Source organism: Arvicola amphibius, chromosome 4, assembly GCF_903992535.2.
Source record: "Arvicola amphibius chromosome 4, mArvAmp1.2, whole genome shotgun sequence".
Taxonomy (NCBI): Eukaryota; Metazoa; Chordata; class Mammalia; order Rodentia; family Cricetidae; genus Arvicola; species Arvicola amphibius.
Window position 1 is genome coordinate 129548791 of NC_052050.1, and position 23160 is coordinate 129571950.

At 44.7% G+C, this 23160-nt stretch overlaps 1 protein-coding gene across 1 annotated transcript in view; it reads right to left on the reverse strand.

Moving 5' to 3' along the window:
* The window catches only part of Fat1 (FAT atypical cadherin 1), a 114727-nt gene that overhangs the window by 76405 nt on the left and 15162 nt on the right, over positions 1–23160 (reverse strand). The window contains 1 exon segment of the mRNA XM_038325562.2: positions 19528–22813. Within this exon segment, the coding sequence (XP_038181490.1) occupies positions 19528–22795 (3268 nt within the window). The 5' untranslated portion in view covers positions 22796–22813.

A 23160-nucleotide genomic window follows, 5' to 3' on the forward strand; every position in this document is an offset into this window, starting at 1 on the left:
AGGAGAATAAATGTTTGTGTTTCTGCCTGTGTGCTCTTTTTCCCAAGGGCTCACTATCCCCTCAGTCCATGTAAATCTATAATGTTAACCTACAGCATCGGGGCCTTGCGTGTCCCAATGCACTACTCTGCCTTAAATGCAAATACCACGAGTATATTTAACTCCTAAATTAGACAATCCCACTGTCTTAAATGAGTGACTTTGAATTGTTTATCTTTTTTCAACGGATGTGGCCTCTTGGGTTTGAACAGAACCCCATTTCTATCTCCTTCATTTAGTCTTTTCTAAATCATAGAGAGACTGGGATGATGTCAACACATGAGCGCATGCGTGTGTGAAATACCCATTCACAGGCATGGGGACCAGAGGTCAGTCTTGGGCGCGGCCCTCTGTTCATCCCAGGTTTTTTGTTTGTGTTCTTTTGTTTGTTTGTCTACAGACACAGTCTCTCACTTGGGGAAAGCTCCCTGAATAGGTAGGCTAGGTTGGTGGCCCAGAAGCCCCAGTGGTCCACCCCTTATGGCTCCCAGTGCTAGGGTAATAAACCTCACCCAGCTGTTCTGTGGGGGTTTGGAGGTGCAACTCAGCTCCAAGGAGTCTATGAACTGAGCTACAACCATAACCTTTTCTAACTTTTCAACCTGTGTTAAGAGCTAAGACAAGCATGTGGCCCAAATACAAGTCCGATCATTTCAGCTCATCCTGTGAGAAAGACCTGTGTTATTGAATAACTACTCCTTGTTACATATGTGTAGACCCTGGAAGGGGATTATTTTATAACAGTCAGAGAAGGAAGGGAGAATGCACAATTTGGGTTTTAAAAGTAAAGTCACTTTTTTCCTGTAATTTAAAAAGTCCCATGGCAACCAAAACTAAACATTTATTATTATTAATAAAACAATCTTATTTTACATACCAATCCCAGTTCCCTCTCCCTCCCATCATACCCTCCCCTCCGCTTTCTCCCCACCCTGTCCAGTCAGGAAGGATGAATTTCACCCAAACAACCAAGACATTGGGAAGACACTGACATTTAAAAGCACTAACAATATAAAGAAATGAACCTGATGATATCACTGGGGGAACAAAAATCCAGAAAAAAAAAGTCAAAGTTAAATCTGAGCACTGTCGCAAAGGTTACTTTATTAAAGCATATTAGATTTTCAAACAAACCCAGAGGCAGAGCCACAAAGTTAACATAGGCCGCACAATAGCAGACAGTATCCTCTCACCTAACTGCTACCAGTTTGATTTCCATGATGAAGTTGAAACAAGAGCTAACAAGAAAAGCTGCTGGCGTTGACAGTTCTGGCCAGAAATGTGGCGGTCTTCAACTAAGCCAAGTCCTCGTTACCATTGATGTAGGAACGTCATTTCCTAGAACATAGGCTAGGTTAATATACACAATCAAGGGGATGACCTACCTGGTCAAAAGTCACACTGTACCACTGCAAGCTCCGGGGTGGTACAGATGACCGCCCCAAACCATATGCTCTAGAAAAGTCTACAAAGCACAAAAGGCTCTTATAGACTGATGGACAGCAGATTTTTGGAAATCTACCACATGATGCTAGAGAACTAAGAAGCGTGGGCTTACAGCTTCCACGATGCTGTCTTGGGGAATTTTCTCCTGAGCTTCAAGGGGTACTCTATATTTTCCCATAGTTCTACAACACTGCCCCCCCCTTTTATTCTTCTATAGAGTATAATGGTCATCTTAAAAATAAAGGTACTTCTTTTCCTAATTTTGTCCTGGTGCTTCCAGAAAAGAATAAACATGCCATCATTTTTAAATTCCCCCTTTCAAGACCTCTAAAGGGGACTTCAGAAGCCAGGCAGATGCCCCAGCAGGAAACGAATTTGCAATTCAACAGATGCACCCACTGAGAGATGGCAAGATGTACCTTCAGTAGCTTTGGCAATAATTTCCTTTTATTATTCCTTTGCTCCCAAGTGCTTTCCAACTCAAAGACAAGCCTGTAGAAGTTAATAGGCCCTTAATATGGACTCTACCGCCTGAGCTGATTCCTGTTCATAAGGTAATGGTGAGACCCCAGGGGCCCCTTTCAGAGGGGCTTTAGCAAGTCCCCTGCAGGGAGATGGCCCCCGGGCAGCTCCGTTTTCTGCAGAACAGGCAGTGACCTAATCAATAGGGTTCCCAGCAAGACAATTCCTACCTTCACCAGCCCCGAAGAAATGAAGTGGGAGGGTTTCCTCAAGCCTTATTGAGGAAGGAGATTTGCCTGTCACAAAGAAGGTTCACACAGCAGGAGTTTAAAAAAAAAAAAAAAAAAAAAAAGAGTTCTAGGCCACTGCGGATTTCCTGGTCAGCAGCCAGCACAAAATAAACATATTTACCTAAGCTTCATTCATAACTTTTGATGTGAAATTGCCCAAGCCCATGGGGAAACAGGTAGATGTTAAGACACCAGGGCAGCAGGAACAAGATGACATAAATTTGTGTTGCCCGTGTTCATTGAAAATGAATTACATGAAAGGGACTCGGCATGTAAGAATCAACAGAAAAGTCAGTCGGTGTGTCTATCCTCGGATAGACACAGAAAATCACAAGCCCTGGAAATGTGGCCTCGTTAACAGGACCGAACACACAGAACACTGAAACCACACAAACTGCAAGCTGACAGAGCCACAACTACTTTCCGTTGACATCTCTGGTTTCCAGAGAGAAGGGGGGAGGGTGAGTTTTTTTTAAATTAATTACACAAGTTAACAATTCTGTAAGCCCACAGGACCCTGCCAATTAACAACTTAAGATTTTTCAGTTCACTTCGAAATGGCGGGGCAAGACTAAATAAACCATTTGGAAAATTACTCGGGAAGGAACCACGTTAAGGCACCATAGGCAGGCCTATGAAAAGCCGCGTCTCACAGGTGAAGGCGCCAGGTTTACGCATTAAACCCCCAAAAGGCATTTGAATGGAGCAATTTCAATACTATAATAGACGATTACTGACTCAGAACTTTACAAGAGCTACCACTGTATAGCTTTTAATTAGAAACAATGTTTAGGTAGGTGTGAAATTAATTGGTGAGTCCCCCCCCACCCCACCGCCCCAACTCTCCACATCCATTAAGACAGTGCCAAGGTCAAATAATTACAAAATGAGCTCCCCATCTAGCTGAAAGTAGCTTGACTTGATTACCTTGACAAGAACTACATCACTGTGAGGTTTTAAAGCCATGTCCCTTGCCAGTATATTTCACCATCAGCACCTCTGGACAAAGGCATCTCTACCACAGAAGCGCCACGGACTTGCAAGGTCTTTGCTAAAGCCCCTTAGTACAGGCAGCAACACGGGACTCTCTCTACCAAGCCTTTGCTCACAAGGGTCCACCGACCGACCGCAGGGAATTCCACCAAGACCTCACCCGAGTGCCCAGGCTTAGCTTTGATGGCGACCATGGTTTACTATCCACCGGAAGGCGAGAGAAAAGAGAAAACACCGTTCCGGATTACCAAGGGACTCGTTCAAAGTGCAAGAAAATGGTTTTTTTTTCTCTTACTATTTTATTAGCTTTTTGGATTTCAGCAGCCATTTCCTCAATTAGCAATGATTATATTCCTCCCTTCCTCTACCAGTAAATAACATTAGTTAGTACAGGCACTATACAAAGGTATGGGAAGCCAGGCGCAGTGCAGAAAGTAGATGCAGAGATAAGCCCGGGCAACACAGCTAGGTTCTGCCTCCAGAAAAGCAGTGGGGAGCAGTGACAGAGGCTGGGTAACACACGACAGTGTACACTAGAATAGATAACCTAGGAAATAAACTCACTTCCTCTGAACCAACTGTTTCTGTTCTTTTCAACGTTAGTAGCTACGACAGTGAAAGTCCAAAAACCAAATCATCTGATTCTCCAGGAGCATCCAGGAGAACGTTTTGCATATTATAACAAATCTAAATGAGTGATTGGTCAGACCGACCTCTAGGTCATATACATCATGAAGGCTATTCATGCTAGAATCCAATAGCCCACTACCCAAATTTAAGCGAACACAACTCATCCATATAGCACTTAAGCCTGTAACTTGCGTTGTGGCTCAACAGAACCTGAAGTGGAACTTGTTCATGTGAGATGGGCTCTATGTACTACTTCAAACAAAACACTGTGATGATGATGATGGCGATGATGATGAGGAGGAGGAGGAGAAGGGGGGAAAAAGAAGAATGCTTAGCACTTCCCAGCAACCCTAATGTCAATCCCAGGGACCCACAGAGTAGAAGGAAAGAACCAACCCCATCAACTGTCCTCCTACCATACCACCAGGGCCTATCACTTCCCTAAAATACTCTGTTCAAGATGGTTACGAGTTTCTTTCATCAGATCAGTGTATCCAAAAACCCAATCTCAAGATCTCCAGCCGGAAACGCTACTGGGATGCTTGGTGAACTATACAATGGCTTGCTTCCACCTCTCAGGCTGTCCTTATATTTTTTTCCTGTGGCACACATACCACTGCATGGCTCTAACGTAAGTTAGACTAATTTTGCCTAACATTAAATGGCATTACGTTGTATCTTCAAGTTATTTTTAATACATTTCCATTTATGCTGAAATTGAAACAGAAATACCAGACGTGAGGATTTGGTTCTAGTTTAAATGGAAATATTTTAAAAACTAGAAGTGAGCTGAGGTAGTTTAAGACACCAGTTATTTTCATAAAACATTTTCAAAAGCCTGTTATTTCTTCAGCTCTTAAAGCACCCCCTTATTCCACCCCCCAAAAAAACTCTCAAGGGGGAAAGAGCATCAGATGAAAATACCTATGTCAGGACTGAAACATGAACACATGAAACATGAACGTGGAATCCCTCCCCACCAACAGCAATCTGTTTTAACTATTTGGTTTTCAATCAGCCCACTAAGAAGACAACTGAAGGTGGGCGAGGAGACAACGTAAGACTCCTGGGGTTGGGGCATCTTTTCTTGAGCTCCTGGTGCCACCGTGAGAACAAGAACATCCTGGACTGCAGACAGACTGTACCAAACCAACTCCAGAAGCACAGCCCAAGCTGCACAACAACTGAGCACAGGGGAACCTAGCAAAGAAAAGAAAATGCCCGGCAGACACCGCAGAAACTGACGGATAGAAGTGTAGGGTATTTTAAGCTGTTTTAGAATGGTTGGTTTGACAATAAAGACTTGGGGGTATGGCTGTCTATGGCGGTGGATGTCTAAGATCAGCTCTGGATCTTTCTATACTTACTCCATGTGGGTCTTCAACTTAATGCAGACTCCACTTAGGCTGCTCGAACATCTCTGAAACCCTGATGGAACAGTCTCTTCAGAAAGGATTCCACAGAGATATAGAGGGAAGGTCTCCCATCCCTCACATCCCAAAGAGTAACCAGATACTTTGAATTTTACGTGTATGCAGTTGAAAAGCTTGTCATTGAGCCGGGCGACGGTGGCGCACGCCTTTAATCCCAGCACTCGGGAGGCAGAGGCAGGCGGATCTCTGTGAGTTCGAGACCAGCCTGGTCTACAAGAGCTAGTTCCAGGACAGGCTCCAAAGCTACAGAGAAACCTTGTCATTGGAGACCCAAACACCAAGGAAGTAGATAAAGATTAAGTTAAGAGTTTATTCAGATACGGTCACTAAAATAAGGGTTTTTAATGTTTTGTTTGGGTTTGTTTTTAGTTTTCATATGGATTATGGTCCTTAAAACAGTTTGGCCAGTCAGGCATGGCTTTATAATCCAGCTATTCAGGAGACTGATGTGTGATGTCCTTCTGTGTATGTGCTGCTTTTTAAAAATAGATTCAATAATCTACCTTTTTATCTCATATCTCTATCTTCCCTTTTTCTTTTCAGAGTAGATTCAATAATCTATCCTTTTATTCTATCATATCTATATCTGGGGAACCCCACATCAGGAGACTGAGGCCAGACTGAGAATTACAGTAAGATTTATCTTAAAATTAAAAGTGAAAAGGTTAGGGATAGAACACTTCACTTGCAAGGCTCTGGTCTCAATGCCTAGTGTACCAAAGAAATAGGGGACATGTGGTCTGGGGAAGAGCTCTGGCCACATAATCTACCATTATGGCTTTTCAGGAATTTGGCTTCTAAGTCAATAGTAACCATCAACAGAAATATTCAGATTATTGTTGTATATTTACATTCATCAAACGGGTGGTAGGAGCTTCCACCAACAAAAATAATCAGATTATTAATTATTGCATACTTTCATACATCAAAGGGGTAGGAGAAACATGGGGAAGTCAGAGGACAATCATGTGGAGTCAGTGTTCTCCTTCTATGTAGTAGGAAGCTGTTTGTTTCCCAGCCGTTCAGATTCGAAATAACTACACAGAAACTGTATTAAATAAAACACTGTTTGGCCAATCACTTAAGTGTATTGCTAGCTAGCTCTTATATCCTAAACTAACCTATCTCCATCAATCTGTGCATCATCACAAGGTCGTGGCCTACTGGCAAAGTTTTGGCTGGCTGCAGAGAAGATGTCAGTCTCCATGGCTTCTCTCTGACTCTGCCTACTTTCTCCCAGCATTTAGTTTAGTTTTCCCCAAGCTCTATTCTGTTCTATCACAGGCCAAAGTAGCTTCTTTATTCATTAACCAATAAAAGCAACACATAGACAGAAGGAACTCCTATACCACTTCTACCTTTATGTGTGGGTTCAGGAACAGAATTTAAGTACAAGTGCCATTACTCGCTGAACTATCTTGCCAGCCCTGTTTTTTTTTTTTTTTAATCATATATCTGCATGTGCTCAAATTCAATCCAAATAACTTCAAAAGTACTCTGTACACTTTAGAAGTGTACCATTGCGGTGGTAAGAAACTCATTAACAATGCCAAGCAAAATAGATCTCACTTCTTTGCAATTTGGACAAGAGCTCAAGGCTTGGGCAAATGAATGACATACCATGGAAATGAATGTGCAAATACTTTTCAGAAGGATTTTAAGTCGCTATCAGCATGCTGCAACCCTAGGGAAATATTTCCCACTCCAGATATGTGCACGCACTTAGGAAGGAGCCTTAGAACCTCTGACTCTTCATTCTAGGCTTTGGTATTCTGCATGACAAATAAACCTGTTTCTAGAAACGGGAAAATGTGAACCAAAAGGGGTCAGCGTTGTGTGTTGAACTGCTTTTTTGTTCTAACTCTTATCCTGGCGGCTCAGCCAAAGAACGCTTTCCAGCTAAAGTGGCCACCACCTCAACAGAACATGCCGAGCCAGAGAGCAGATCGATAAGGTCTTTTCATTAATATTTATTTAGGTGTTTGCCTTTACCATTTTATGATATGCATTCTGATGCCAATTTTTTTTTTCACATTCAAGGAAGGCTTGTTGTGTGTGCCGCTAAGCGTGGGACACAGAGGAGCTTCTGCCCCTACAAACCCTATTTTCTAGAAGGAGGGCAAAGCAGATTTTAAAAATACATAGAAGAAATTTTCAAATTTTAATAACCTTTGGTCATGAGCGGAAGAGGGTGGGGCTAAGCCAAGAATGTGTGAAAGCCCCTTATGGAAACCCACTAGCTCATAAACTAATTTTAAAAAGGCAATTTGAACACAGGTACCCTGCATGGATTGACACGGGTTATTAGACGAAACTCCCAGGGCTAGGTGTGGGCTACCTCCCCACGAGTTACTAGTTGAAGAAGATTCAGACATCTCCGAAACAACACGGGCTACTGACATTAATCTTGGTTGTCCACCAGGACTCAATGCTAAGACCCCATTGCTGAAGACAAAACACACTTTGTGAAGAGGCAGAACAATCAGGTTGCAAGAGACCTGAAACTCTCCTCCCTGCCAGCTAGTTTGATGGGGGGGAGGGGCGGGGGGGGGGGTACGCACCAATGGTCTCCACCAGCACTGGACTGCAAATGCTCCGAAATGGACCTGCCAGGCAAGATGTGACTAAGGTGCAATAGTAACTTTATACTATAAACCTGGTCAAAAGTCAAAGGCTCGAGAGATCAGAGGAGCTAGGGCGGAACCTATTACTGCTGCTCCATTAAACGGAAATGTTCTCAAACCCTGTAGACCAGTGCTACTCTTAGCCTTTGCAGAGAAGCGTTTCCGCAGCGAGTCCCCACGCAGATGCACAGCTTGTCAACATCCCGAGAATATGGAATTACTGAGTGCTCTGCTCTACTTGGGACATCTACGTCAACGCTGTCAATCAAGGTTCCAGAACATTCGAAAGAGGGGGGCAGAAAGAATGTAAGAGTCAAGGGACGGGAGGAGAGCTAGCTCAGAAAAAAACTATTGGCCTTAAATCATAACATGATAGTCTGTGGCTGTGATGGTTAATTAGATCTTTCTGGCACCAGTAACACAGGTAATTAAAACCCAACACAAATTATTTGTGTTCATGCTTGCCTAATCAGCATCCATCAGTTACATGATGTTATCACAGTATCTCTACAGGGTTTCTCTCTGTAGCCCTAGCTGTCCTGGAACTTGTTTTGTAGAGCAGGTTGACCTCAAACTCACAGACACTAGCCTGCCCCTGCCTCCCAGTGCTGGGATTAAAGGTGTGCACCACCACTCTGGGCATGTTATCAGGGTGTTATAAACACGTTTTTGAAGATATTTTTAAAATGTAGCAAGCTGGCTTTGGATTTGCAATTCTCCTGCCTCATCCCTTCAAGTCCTGGCCTGTACTGCCACACCTCTAACGATACTTCAAAGACATTTCGATCTGAAATTATGATTTCCATTTTGTTGCCCCAAACAACCAAGTTAACTTGGCATATATATGGCCAGTTCGCCCTCATTTAAACAGATTAAACATCATAAGCTGACCAACAAATCCCAAGATGAAAAATGCCATGTAACACTGGTTTTGTTTATCCGAAAATGGCCATCGCCAAATATCAACTGTACACCAGGAACGAGGATAAGGGAAATGTGGATATCTGAAATGGCCCAATGTTAAGAGGCTTCAAGACTGAAGTGATATATGTGTCAATGGCTGTAAAGCACAGATCAGATCATAGGCAACCTGACTCCATCTTCCCCCATGGTTTTTTGACCCTCTTTCGTAATGAACAATAACCTCTCAAAAGAAGCACATTCATTTTCTTCTTTTGCCCTACATAAGAGACCTATTCCCAAATCTAATGCAGTTAAGTTTAAATGCTACACACCCTTGATTTGTAAGTCCGTGGACATAAAACCTGAGTCGTCAAGAAAACTAACTTTGCTACTGAAGTGTGAATTTCCTGACAGCTTACTCTAATAAAGTAGCGTTGGAGCAAGAGTGGTAAGGTGGCACTCCTGGGGACCCGACCCTAGTCTGTAGAGCTGCTTACCTTCAACAAAAATACACTGTAAGGTTTACTTTTTTGCTGTGTCCCCAGTACACCCCAATGCGGAGGCAGCACTGTCTTACAGGGAAAAAGATGAAAGGTTATTTTATTTGACACAACATAAAATGATTTTCTGTTGAATAATCTTAAACACAAGGACATACTTTTCCATCAGAGAGGTTTCTCAAGTTCATTTGTTAAAGAGAAACAAGAAAACTACTGTGTTAAAAGCATAGCGACCTTGGTTTAAATCCCATGTAATGAGGACTCCCGGGTAGGCTGGAACACATCACTCAAATGACCGTCAGGTACCCTTCCCCTCTTGGTCCCTCTACATGACAACTTGTGAGGACTGGCAACTTGGAGACATCTGAACAGAGGGACTTGAAGCTGGGGCTCTAAGAACACTGAAGGTCAGCCTCAGCCCAGGGTGAACCCATGATACTATAAGCAACCTGCTCCACCTCTGAAGAAAGAATAAACAGCTTTGAAACAGAGCCGAAAGTTTCCATGGCAACCAAACCCACAGTGCACCACTGTTTTAGCTTAGACCTGGGTATCGGGGATGCAGGAATTTTGCTAAGTCTTCATAACTACAATTACTATGTCAGCCGATCTGTGTGTTGACCCAGTAACTGTGTACTCCTGTGCTGGCCAGACAGTAGACAGATGATTAAGGTTGGACTTTGAGTCCCAGGAGACAGAAACGGAAGAGTCTGGTCCCAGCACTCAGTACACCATCCACTTAACCACAGAGAAGCAAGATTACTCGGTGCTGAGGAGAAGCTGCTCCAGAGAAGACCAACCTAACAATTGATTTACTGTCAATTATCAGAATCCACTGGGAAAAGTAGAATCCTCCCCGCCGCCCCATAACGAGCCATCTACAAGAAAAGAACAGCTTTTTTAGTGCCTAAAAATGAACAATCAGGCCAGGCGGTGGTGGCACACACCCTTGATCCCAGCACTCAGGAGGCAGAGGCAGGCAAATCTCCGAGTTCAAAGCCAGCCTGGTCTACAGAGCTAGTTACAGGACAGCTAGGGCTACACAGAGAAGCACTGTCTTGGAAAAATTGAAAAACAAACAAACAAAAGAATCAGTCTTATGAGAAAAAAGTGTTGGTATGCAGAGTCATGTGGGGCAGGAATAAAAGCCACCAGGTAGTAGAAGTACACCCCAGAACAGGGGCACTGGAAGCAATGGCCCATTGGCAGCTGAGGCCTGCCAGGGGTGGGGGCAGGAGGAAGGGACCCAGATATAAGGGGAGGCAGGGAACCAGTAGGGGCGGACACAAAAATATCAGGTTAGCAAGGTTATGAGACATTACAGGCTAAGCACAGAGCTGGGGCTTCATGTACGGGGGCACAGAAGGGTGAAGGAAGAGCCCGTGAAAGATGGAGAAGCTCTATTGCAGAGTTATTTCAGGAAAACTTGAAGGCAGATATGTTTTAACAAGGAAGAATATTTCAAGATGCAACAGCAGATATCAATGTGTGACCAGAAATCTCTGCTCGGCACCACATGTGTGTCACTTAATAAAAACCTAAGTGACAGAGAGCGGCAACTAAATTTACTCCTGGACTACTCGGACACAGCTAAGGCAACAGCCTATGTAAAAGGCTATTTATAACAGGAGTGACACACTGTGAGCACTCAGTAAATATCCACAATAACTGCATACAGATGACGACGATTAAGGGGGGGGGGGAAGCTAACCAGAGGCAAGGCTATGGAATAAATTATCAACAACTAAAAAAGTATTGAGAAATTATCGAAATAGCCAGGTAATTTCTAATTTTGAAAAAAAATCACTTATTGGAAACTACTTCCGGTAGCCTCTTTCATCCTGCAGAAGCAAAAGAAGGACAACTGTACGGATCTCATCAGATAGGTGAGTCCATCGGCCATGAAGCGGGCTCAATGCAGCATCGGTCATCCAGAGATTAGGAAGAGCTTAGCCAGCAAAGCAAGCTAAACGCAGGGATGAGACTGGCCTTTGACGTTCATACATGTTTCCTGCTTTGCATCACTGCAGTTGAACTGGAGAGCTGCCAACGCAGCAAGCAGAGGCATGTGTCCTTGAATGGCAATCTTCTCAACTCCCTTTATCCCTAGTAACAAAGTTGTGGCAGACCCGTGGCACTAGGTCTTATATGGTGAACATGCCATATATGATTCATATATGCTAAGGATAAATCAATAGATGCTGTAAAGTTAACTGCAACGTGATATAATAAACAAAATATAAGCTGAAATACTAAAAACTTGACCAATCCAGCATGCCAGACTAAAACATTTCATGGTCAAAACAAAAGCAATTAAATGGCTATGGGGGGAGAAAAATTCAACATGGACAGACACCTAGGGCATAAAAATCTATTTTCACAATTGTAGAAAGTGGGTAAAATCCGAAAAGACCAGGTATTCACTGAACATTACCTCTGTATACACAGGCCACTCATCAGATTATAAACATCTTAACCTTTCACCTTCTGAGAACATAAAAATGGCTCTGACAGGACAGTGGAACACTGGCTTTCTCACCGAGTGCCAGGTGATCAGTGGGGACAGGTGCAGAAGCCAGGACATCAAGAAGAACAATGTCAGAGCACAAGGGCCACAGGGAACTCAATGCAAAGGGGAAGCACAGGTTAGTTTAGCTTAGGCTACCCTTCAGGGTTCTCTGGGTCTGAAGGAGCCTAGGGTCTACCTCCAGCAGTGGGTTCTCAGCCTTCCGAATGCAGCGACCCTTTAATACAGTTCCTCATATTGTGGTGACCCCTGACACACACCATAAAACTATTTTTGTTACTACTTCATAACTGTAATCCTGCTGCTGTTATGAATGGTAATCTAAACATCTGTGCTTCAGCCGGGCAGTAGTGGCGCACGCCTTTAATCCCAGCACTCGGGAGGCAGAGGCAGGCGGATCTCTGAATTGGAGGCCAGCCTGGTCTACAAGAGCTAGTTCCAGGACAGGCTCTAGAAACTACAGAGAAACCCTGTCTTGAAAAACCAAAAAAAAAAAAAAAAAAAAAAAAAAAAAAACCCAAAAAACAAAACAAAAAAAAAACCATCTGTGCTTCCCAATGCCCCTGTGAAGGGGCCCTCTGAGTCCCAAAGGGTCTCAACGACCCACACGTTGAGAACCACGGATCTAAAGCATTGTTTCCACAGAAGGCTCAGGATGCTGCACCCTCAACTTTCCAGAGGCAGATTTTGTACTGAAACTGCATGCGCTTTTAATTGCAAACTTGGGTGAGGCACATGTCAGTTTGGTGCTAAAATACAGTTACGTGATTCCGAGGAAACTGTGCCGCAAGATTCTTAGATGCAAGGGTCCTTCAAGAGCAAGTCTGAAGAGAAAGACTGAAGCCTATAACCGGCCTACAGCCAGGCAGGAGCTATCAAGCGGGCTTCCTCTGAGCATCCCTCTGGGCACCATAGCTGGGAAAGAGAACCGTCCGAAGTTCTGTTCCCGAATACTAATCCGCCTTGGGCAAGTTCCTCAGCCTCCCCACAAAATGTTAGCGCACCAGAAATGCAGGCCAAACAGCTGGTGGTTGTAGAAAACGAATACATGAATTCACATAGAGAGCGCCTAACACTTCCTGGTTGCAGCATTCTGAAACCGGCTGTTGTTTATTTTTCTGTTCTGTTTTGGGGACAGGGTTTCCTTATGTGTATGGCCCAGGTTGTCTTCAAACTTGGAACTGGCTGTGTTTATTACACTGATGCTCCCCCATCATTATTCCTACCAAGGAAAGCGGGGCTACAAACCATATTTCAAGGTTTCTTCTACCTGATACCCTCCAGCACCCCTCCACCCACCCCCACAGCTCATCTGAACTTGAGGGAGGGTGGTAGGAAAGCCCTGCTTCCCTGTAGAGTATACAACCCTGACTGACCCAGCTGCCCCACCCCCACTCCAGACGTTATTGAGCATGGAAAGCAGTGACTTGGTTAGCAACACACAAATAACCCGAGAAAAACAACTCTTGTTTCCTTTCCAAACAAAAGGGAGTTTCCTAGATTACTAATTAGATTTCACTTTCACCAAAAAATAATCCTCCTGCCTCAGGAGCCTTTCCTGCCCTAGGACGGGCTGCCTAGCCTGCCTCAAGCAAACAGCAACTGCATTCCCTCGGAGATGATTCCTGCCACTGCCTGGCTTTAACCTTTCTCCTCAACTTTTCTAGGGGGCGGAAAGCAGCTGCTGCCACTTAAGGGAGGAGACCACAACACAAAAACCCTTTCACTAGCAAATTTCTCAACTCCCTAACAGGCCTCCCACTGGTATCTCCTTTAAGTTCTTGTCACCAGAAATATTAGACCCAGTTTCAATGAGGGGAACTGCTCCCCACGGCAGTCAGCACCCTACCCAGGGCCGCTTGGCTCTTTCCACTGTGCCGATTCTGCAGTTAACCACACCACCAAGGGCCACCCAGCTCTCAGCCACTTCTGCAAATTCTGTCGTCATGGCCCAGGAGGACCCTCCTCATTGTGGCCTGTCAGGAGGCCTAGAATGTAGGCACAACAGACCGCATTAAGTTAGGGAAAGACATTCTTAAAACCGCAACCAGTAACTATGTAATATCAATGTATTCAGAGGTCCAGAACATTCTCCCTCTCAATGAGGTCAGCAGTCAGGTTGGCCTGGACTACAATTCTTTCTGCTTTCACCACAGAAATGTGCTCACCCAGTGTTCACATCACAGTGGAAGACCACGGGTCAACCTCCAGAGGAACAATACCAAAATCAGTGACTAAGATGTTCCTATAAAGAGAACACCACCCCATTTCCCAGTAAGAGAAAAGCAGTCCAGTACTCAGGGGGCCTAGTGGAAGCCCGTGGTCTCAGTGAGACCCTGCATCAAATTTGAAAGTTGTTAAAGGTCTGAGAATACTTGCCTAGCATCTGTTGGGGGGTAAAGAGGAGCGAAGGATGGGACGGGCGCGAGAAGGGGGGGGGGGCACAACCCTCACTTTCCCTCCCACATCTCTTGGATGAGGATTTCTCTTGTCACAACAGTTAGAGCTCCACATTAACTCATTCCAACTTTTCCATGGAAACACAAATTTCAATTCTGAAAACACGACCGAGAGTCTACAAGCAACACAGCATTAATAAGCTTTCAATTTGCTCTGGTCTTCATGAAAAATAGGGACTCCCCAATGATGCAGTTAGAACTGGGAACACTCTGACAACCCAACACTGAACCAAACCACTCCAGGGCGAAGAGGGATTGTATCCACAGGTATCCAGTCACCCCCACCCACCCTGGGGAACAGACTCGACAAAACACTGCTTTCAACCTAAATATCCACTAACAATTAAAAAAGAAAAAAATGGCCTGAGCATTTCTGCAGACTGGCTTAGTTTTCAAAACTAAAAGGATGTAAGATCCTAGATCTCAGGCAATAACAGACATGGCAGGGGAAAGGAGAGCTAAACAATTTATTCCAGATGTACAAAAAGGGAGCTGCTTCTTTTGTTTCTAATCAAAGCTTACAACAAAGCAAAAAAAAAATCTAAACATGAACTCAGACGTGCCTCAAAGATATGAAGCATTTCTAGTAATCTCTCTAGAATCATCAGCAAGGATACTTTTGGTGTGTGTGTGTGTGTGTGTGTGTAGTGTGTGTGTGTGTGTGTGTGTGTGTGTGTGCGCGTGCTGGGGGGCATGTGCATGCTGGTTCACTAGTTTTTCCTCAATCCTCCTCACCCTGATCCATGTGAACACAGGCACATATGTAGATGTGTATGCATAAGCATGTGTAGGAGGCCACTGGGCGTGGTCCTCAATCTACCTTTTTTAACAAACAAACAAACAAACAAAAAATCTATTTATTTGGCCAGGGGAGAAGAGGACCATCCTACCGTACCCACATGGAGGAAGTCGAAGGACACCTTACAGGACTCTGTTCTCTGTGTCTACCACGTGAGTTCCAGTGAGTTTCAAGGCGATGCCGTCTCTGCCCCACCCTGTCACTGGGCTTGGAGCCAGCCCCGCCCTGATTGGACTGACTTGCATGGGTGCTGGGGATGCAAACTCAAGTCTAAGTGGCACAGACTTTCCCTACTTGCCACTTTCCCAGTCCCTTCGCTGGTTTCAAAAACCGTAATTAGATCTCTGCAAATTGGTACTTGGAGAAGACTGGCTTTCCAAGTAGCTTTTCCACGCAATGCTCTACCCTTGCAAACCGCCAGGGGCAGAATGGTCATGAAGATCAGGATCCCTGAGAGTGGCTGAGCCCCAGAAGCTGCTTAGAAAAACATACAGAGAGAGATCAGATAGACACGTGGCTGTCACCCCCACGCTGCAACTACGCATTACCTCCCTGCAAAGCAATTAGCAAAATATGTATGAAACTCACAGCTAATAGGATTGTGTATGTGGGGGCACACTTAAGGTAGACCATAGAATTGTTTTCTTAATTACTGTTTTTGTGGGTGTTTGAAACTGAAGCAGATAAAGAGAGGAATCTTAAACAGAGCAAAACTTCAAGTCAGGCAGCGACACTCTTCTCTGGCCAGTGAAATGTACATAAAGATATGCATACTTGGTAGTTTTGAAATGGTTAAGCCACCACAAAAATCTGGTCAGGTTACTAAATCACCACGAGCAGTTGAATGCCAAAGGCAAGAAGCAGACTGATAAGTAGACAGGATCTTGATCTCCAGAGCCAAAACCAGCTGTCCTAGTTAGTGTCTCCGCTGCTAAAAAAACAAACAAACAAACAAACAAAAAAAAAAAAAACCTGACCAAAAGCAACTCGGCAATGGGATTTGCTGCATCTTCCACTTCCAGGGCACACTCTCCATCACTGAGGGAAGTCGGAGCAGGGACCCGGAGTGAGGAACTGAGGGAGAGACCATGTAAGAACACCACTGCTCTGGCTCAAGAGACCAGGTAGGAACAAACACTGCTCTGGCTCGAGAGACCACGTAGGAACACTGCCAGGGTTGGCTTCCTGTGACTGGCTCACCTGCTTTCTTACACAACACAGGACCACCTGCACTGCAGGGGCTACACCCCTAGTGGGTGTGGCTCTCCCACATCTATCAACAATCCAGAAAATGGTCCCAAGGTATACCCACAGGCCCTTACCTATGAGACACCTTGCAGAAATTCATCGTATTTGGGGGAGAGGGGGTGCAGGGTCTCTCACTGAACCTGGAGTCCAGCCACTTAGCTAGGCTGGCCAGAGACAAAAGCTCTACCTGAATCCGTCTCCTGAGGACTAGGGTTACAGACAAAGGCTCCCACACCCTATTGTGTGTTTGGTTGTTTGGTTGTTTGGGTTTTTTGTTTTGTTTTGTTTTTCCAGACAGAATTTCGCTGTAACTTTGGAGACTGTTCTGGAACTAGCTCTTGTAGACCAGGCTGGCCTTGAACTCACAGAGATTCCCCTGCCTCTGCCTCCCAAGTGCTGGGATTAAAGGCGTGCGCCACCACCGCCTGGCTTCCACACCCAGCTTTTTAACAAAGATGCTGGGAATTCAAACTCAAGGCCTCGTGCTGACATCTCAAGCACTTTACCCCATATCCTTAATGTCAGCATTTCTACACATAAAATATGCATATTTTTACTGAAGAAATTGAACTGTCCTATCTAGAAATCTACAGAATAACTAGGTCAGATAATTTTACCACCCAACTTACATCTTTAAATACAGTGGTCCAAATGTCTAACTAGTGCGTCACTTAGACGACTTCAGAAGCACAACCACGTATCTGTCCCACAGGGAGAATACACCTTTGTAGAACAAGAAGCACTGAATAATGACTTAGAAAGTCCCGGCTTTTCTCACACCTTAAAATATCAGTATAGACACAGGTAAGAGTCTCTCGCAAACTAACCAACCTCACCACCCAGAATCCCTGTGCCTCCCCGACCTTCCCTAAATTACCACTAAATTACCACTGGAAAAACTCAGGCCCCTCCTTGTGGCTGCAAGGCTACTATGGACCTATTTCAGGATGCCATCCTGTTTGCCTAGCTGTCTCCTCCTGCTCCCCATTTGGCAGCAGGGACAACTCCATCCCTTATAGGTGTAAAATACCAGTTTCTACATGGTCCTTTAAAACAGCAATAAAAGCTATTTTCACAAAAAAAAAAAAAAAAAGCCAAAAGGCAGTGTTCATAATGTAAGTCACGAAGAGATGAAGAAAATGCAAATTAGGGCTTGAATTATATTTTCTGACTCAACTTTAACTTCTAACAGCTCCTTATAGGCTTTGAATTTATGTTGAGAGAAGAAAAAAAAAAGAGCGAGAGAAAGGAGGTAAGAATAACTGTTCCTGGGAAATTTACAGGAAAACCATTCATTTCAGCCTTAAATTATGAGGATTTTTCTATATCATTACCAGACCAGAAATTCTAATTTCCATTGGACAGCAGGACACGCACACACCCAAAAATGAGTCTATTTTTCAGAAAACTGTTTACCAACACTATCGATTCTGCCATTTTCCTCTGTCTCAAACTCATCCTGAGAAGTCTGCATGAGTGATGCTAGTGAAATATAATCAATTAGGGGAAAACCCCTTGAATTAATAGAAAACATAATTTTAAATAAAGCCTGTATTTCCATATGCCGTGCACCCTTAGACGGCAGTAAAAGTTCTAGGGTGAATTATGGCTAAAAACATTAACAAAAGCCCATAGGATATTAGCCATACTACCATCTTCAACATAACAATCTTTAATATAACAAAGGTCCCTTTACAATGGATAGATCTGATATAGGATTCCCCTTTGAACGCTGTGAATGTTTTATTACCATTGGTTAATAAAGAAGCTGCTTTGGCCTATAGCAGGGCAGACTAGAGCTAGGCGGGGAAACTAAACAGAATGCAGAGAGAACGAAAGCAGAGTCAGGGAGATACCATGTAACTGCAGAAGATGAAAGATACTGGAACATTACCAGTAGGTCACAGCCTCGTGGTGATACACAGATCAATAGAAATGGGTTAATTTAACATATAAGAGATAGCTAGGAATATGCCTAGGCCACTGGTCAAGCAGTGTTATAATTAATATAGTTTCTGTGTGATTATTCAGGTCAGGGTGGCCAAGAAACTAAAGTGCAGTCTCCGATGACATATATCTGTACACTGAGGCCCACCTAGCCCCAACTGGTGCTAGAATATTTAGTTTCCCTCTGTTTAGCATACTCAGAGGGCAAGGTAGTCAGAGCTAAGGACTTCATCAATTTACCGACTTATTATGGTACTATTTACTGGGCAGTTTCTGTACACTGGACACTTTGGGCTAGACGTTGGTAGCAGAAAATGCCTGCCCTATAAAGCTCATACCCCATTAGAACACTGACTTGTACAGAATCTGTGCACCCAGAGAAAAACAGTACATACTCAAGAACTGGCTGCTCTGGGGATTCCAGTTTTAGAGCTGTATTCTGGAAAAAAAAAGTATATTATAGCAAAACACTGCCACCATTTCTAAAAGATATATTAATAACTCCAACATGTTACCTTACTACTTCCTCACATAAGCCTTGAGGATATACCAGGCCTTGTACAGAGTGCTTGCCTAGCATGCAGAATGTACTAGGTTCAATGCCCATAACATTAAAAAAAAGTATAACAAAAAAAAACATAAAAGAAACCGAATGTCTTCATCTTATAAATAAAAAGAATTTTAAGAAGTGTTTCACATGTCCAAGATCATGACTGAAAGAGGCAGCTGCAAGTCAAGTCTCTTCAGTTCAGCAGTCCCCTACCGGACAATGGCCTCTCAAATCCCGGAGGGAGTAAAACAGATGCTAAAGAAGTTTTCGCACATAAAAAGTCTGGGTACATTGCATAATTCTGCAGGTGTGCAACACCCCCTAGATGGCATGCCAAATGGTGTTGATGTTACTGTACCAGCATGCAACCCTAACACCATGTAACACCTTAACCAGAATCCTCATCAAAGTTACTACAAAACCACAATGATGATCTTGATAATAGAGTACAAACTGAAGAGATCAGTATCAGTGGTAACGATTTCAATTTTCTTTTACTCCTCTTATTTCTTACATTTAATCCTTCAGTTCCTCATAGACCTTCAGGGCCCGAAAGGACAGAAACACATACATGTACTTCAATGCTGAGCCCTAACAGAAACCAACTAGGAATTATGAAGCGGAGAGGCGAGGAGATAGGAGGAAGAATAGCCTACGAAAGCGATAATGGTACTTGCCTGTTACTTCATCTATCCTGAAGACACCAACACCAGAACCATCTCTAATGGAATAGCGGATCTCTCCATCTCTCCCAGTGTCCTCATCATGAGCCGACACGGTCATTACTGAGGAGCCAATAGGGACATCTTCTTTCACGACGCCCTTCTCCACGAAGCTGGAAAACACTGGCGAGTGCAAGTTCTCATTCATGTCAATGACCTCAACTTCCACATAGCACGTGGAAGACAGAGACACTGGCTTCCCTTTATCTTTGGCCCTTACGGTGAGATTATATACTTGCTTCTTCTCAAAGTCCAGCTGCTGGACAATTCTAACGGCTCCACTGAGTTTATCCACATCAAAGTGGCCTTCTCCGTGGTCCAGGAGACTGTATCTCACCTGACTGGACTGACCTACGTCAGGGTCATAGGCTTCTAGCCACATGATTATGGTTCCTTCCGGCAGATCTTCTCGAACTTTCACAGAGTAATTAGGTGGAATGAACTTGGGTGGGTTGTCATTAACGTCCTCTAGGGACACTTTCAGAAGCACGGTGGAAAACAACCGAGGTTCTTCCGTGGCTTGGTCCCTGGCCTCGATCTTCAGGTAATGCACAGGCTGCACTTCACGATCCAGAGGCCGGATGATTCTCACCACGCCAGTCGCGCTGTCGATGGAAAACTTATCAGTGTCTGTGAGAACGGAATACCTCACGTGTCCACTGGGGCCCAGGTCTTTATCGGTGGCTTCCACCTGGATGATGTCACTATCGATCCCCTTGTCTTCGCTCACTTCGACGAAGTAGCTCTCCTGTAAAAACTCAGGTGGATTATCATTGGCATCCAGAACCGTGACATCCAGAAGACGCCACGTGGCCCTCTGGGGTATGCCAAGGTCATACACGGTGATATTCAGGGTGTATTTGTCTGTTACTTCACGGTCAAGTGGAGACAAGACTTTCAGCATGCCTGTTTCCATGTCAATAATAAAGCAACTGTCGTCATTTCCTCCGGAGATGGCATAGACAAGCTTTCCATTGAAGCCAGAGTCGAGGTCAGTAGCATTCATGAAAACTATGTTGGCACCCACAGGGAGGTTCTCCTTTACCTCAATTCCAGTCGGAAGAGTGCTCCTAAACTGTGGGGCATGGGCGTTGACAGAGTGAGAATCAAAGAAAATATCCTCCGCCTCCTCCTGGCTGTGTAATTTATTTGCCTGCAGAAGTTTCTCTGCCAGCATTTTGGCAACGCCGGTCTCTTCACACCGCAAGTTTACTGGCTTGCGGCTGGCAGCCACCGTTAGGTTGATGTACAATGGTGTGGCAAAATTTTCGCCATCGGTAGCTGTAATTCTCAAACTGTGAAAAGAAACCTTCGCGCCCAAGCCTTCCAAGAGCGAGTGTTTTAACGACAGTACCCCAGAGCTGGGGTTTAAGTCAAACAAACCCAGCTCATTTCCAACTTCAATCTGGTAGCGTACCAACTGAAGCTCGTCGGCATCGATAGCAGAAACCGTAGTTATCTGCTCCCCGACGCCTAGGTCTCTGGGAACTGTCCCTTCACAGTTTACCCTCTCAAACAAGGGGGTGTTGTCATTCAGATTATTGAGAGTAATCGTGGCGAGGACTTCAACTTCCCGGCGGTATGGCAAGCCCCAGTCGGAAGCCCGAATCCTCAGGGTGTACACTCGAGGCATCAGTTCATAGTCGAGGTTCTCCGAAGTACTCACAGAACCGGTGAAGTGGTCGATGACAAATGGCACGGGATTCAGGTTGGCTATACTGTAGGTCACGTAGCCGTTCTCGCCCTCATCGGGGTCTACTGCGCTGACCCTCAGCACGGTAGTACCGATGGGTGCGTTCTCGTCGAAGGAGGCTTTGTATGTGGTCTGTGTAAACTCGGGGGGATTGCTGTTTGTGCCGACGACCTTCACCATGACCTTGGTGGAAGCTTTTCTGTCACTCGTTGCTACTTCGAGTTCAAAGTGGGATGTGTGTTGCCTTTTAATTGGTTCTAAAATGGAAATGAGACCCGTGTTGTGATTTAAACTGAATTTCGTTTTTGCGGGGGTACTTTTAAAGACATACCTCAGGTGGGGATAGCTAGGGGTGGCTTTGATTAGGACCACAGGTGTATGCGGAGGAGCAAATTCACTGATCTCAGCTCTGTAAACATCCAGTTCAAACTTTACCGGCCCGGCTCTGAACTGTGGAGAAACGATATGAATGACTTTCACTGGGGAAAACTGGGGAGGAGTCCCTTTGTCCTTAGCCTGTAGTGTCAGATTGTAGCCGTAAGGATGACTGTCCCAATTGATGCCCCCAATGGCTTTGACTTTGAATGCTTTACTCCCTGGGAAAGACCTCACTGTTTTAAACTGCTGGAGAAGGTCGCCAGCCACAATGCTTAGAGACGCTATCTCCCCATTGGCACCCTGATCACAGTCCTCCACAGTGACAATGGCGTACGTTGGGTCATTGTCCAGCTCAGAGGGCGATAACGTCACCGCTGTTATGGCGGGGGCACACTCGTTGGCCTGTTCCACGTGGACCGTCAGCTTAGCCATGCTGCTGATCCCACTGCTGCCATACAATTTCATGCCCCGGTCCACAGCCAGGATCTCCAGCTCATAGAGCCGGGTCTCTAGGAAATCAAGCCTGCCAGTCAAGACGACCACGCCGCTCGTTGGGTGGATGGCAAACATGTCGGTTCGGTCTTTGAAACTGTAGTAAAATTCCCCGTTGGTACCGATATCCGCATCCGTGGCGCTAACCCTCGCGATGCTGGTCCTTATGGCTGTGTTTTCAGGCAGAGACACACTGTAAGAAGTGGGTGAGAACAACGGCCGTAGGTCGTTTGTATCCAGCACTTGCACCCTGACCTTGGCTCGGGCCTCAGCATTAGTGTTCCTCTCAACTGCTTTGATTATCAGTGTGTAATGGTCTCTCACTTCTCGATTCAGGATAGCTGTATTTCCTCCTTTGGTCCTTATTCTTAGAAAGCAAAAGTCTCCAAGAACGTACTCTTCAGCTTTGAACAGGTTTTCGCTGTCCCCTGAGATGATTTTGTACCGTATGTCCCACGAGGGGTCTGAGATGTAGATGCCCATCTTTCTAGGGTGGCCGACGTAGGTTTTCGCGGCTGAGTTTTCATGCACAGTGACGTTGTACTGCAAGTGTGTAAACTGTAGAGAAGGGGTCGGTTCAAGTCTTTGGCTTCCATCACTCTCTCCAAAATGCTGGAGAAAGAGGAGCAGAAGCAGAGGCAAGGCCAAGGGTCTCCCCATTGTTGAATTCTTGGCCACCTGTAACAGAAGAAGTAAGAAGTGTTACTTGGGGAAATAAAACAGGAGTAAGTTACAAATTCAAGCCTTACACATGTAAGGAAGCATTTCCCACCCACATAGAATATGAGTAAATGCTTTCCAATATAAACATCAACACCCTAACAAGTCGAGAAATATGCCTGACAGCAATCTGTTTCGTGTTATTATTGTTTCCATGATTATAAATGTATAAGTTTGTGAAGAGGTGTGCTATCTGTGCACAGGTATGCAGTGCCTAAAGAAGAGGGTGTCAGATCCCCTGGAAATGGAGTTACAGGTGGTTGTTAGCTGCTATGTGGATGTTAGGATTTGAACCCAAGAACCCA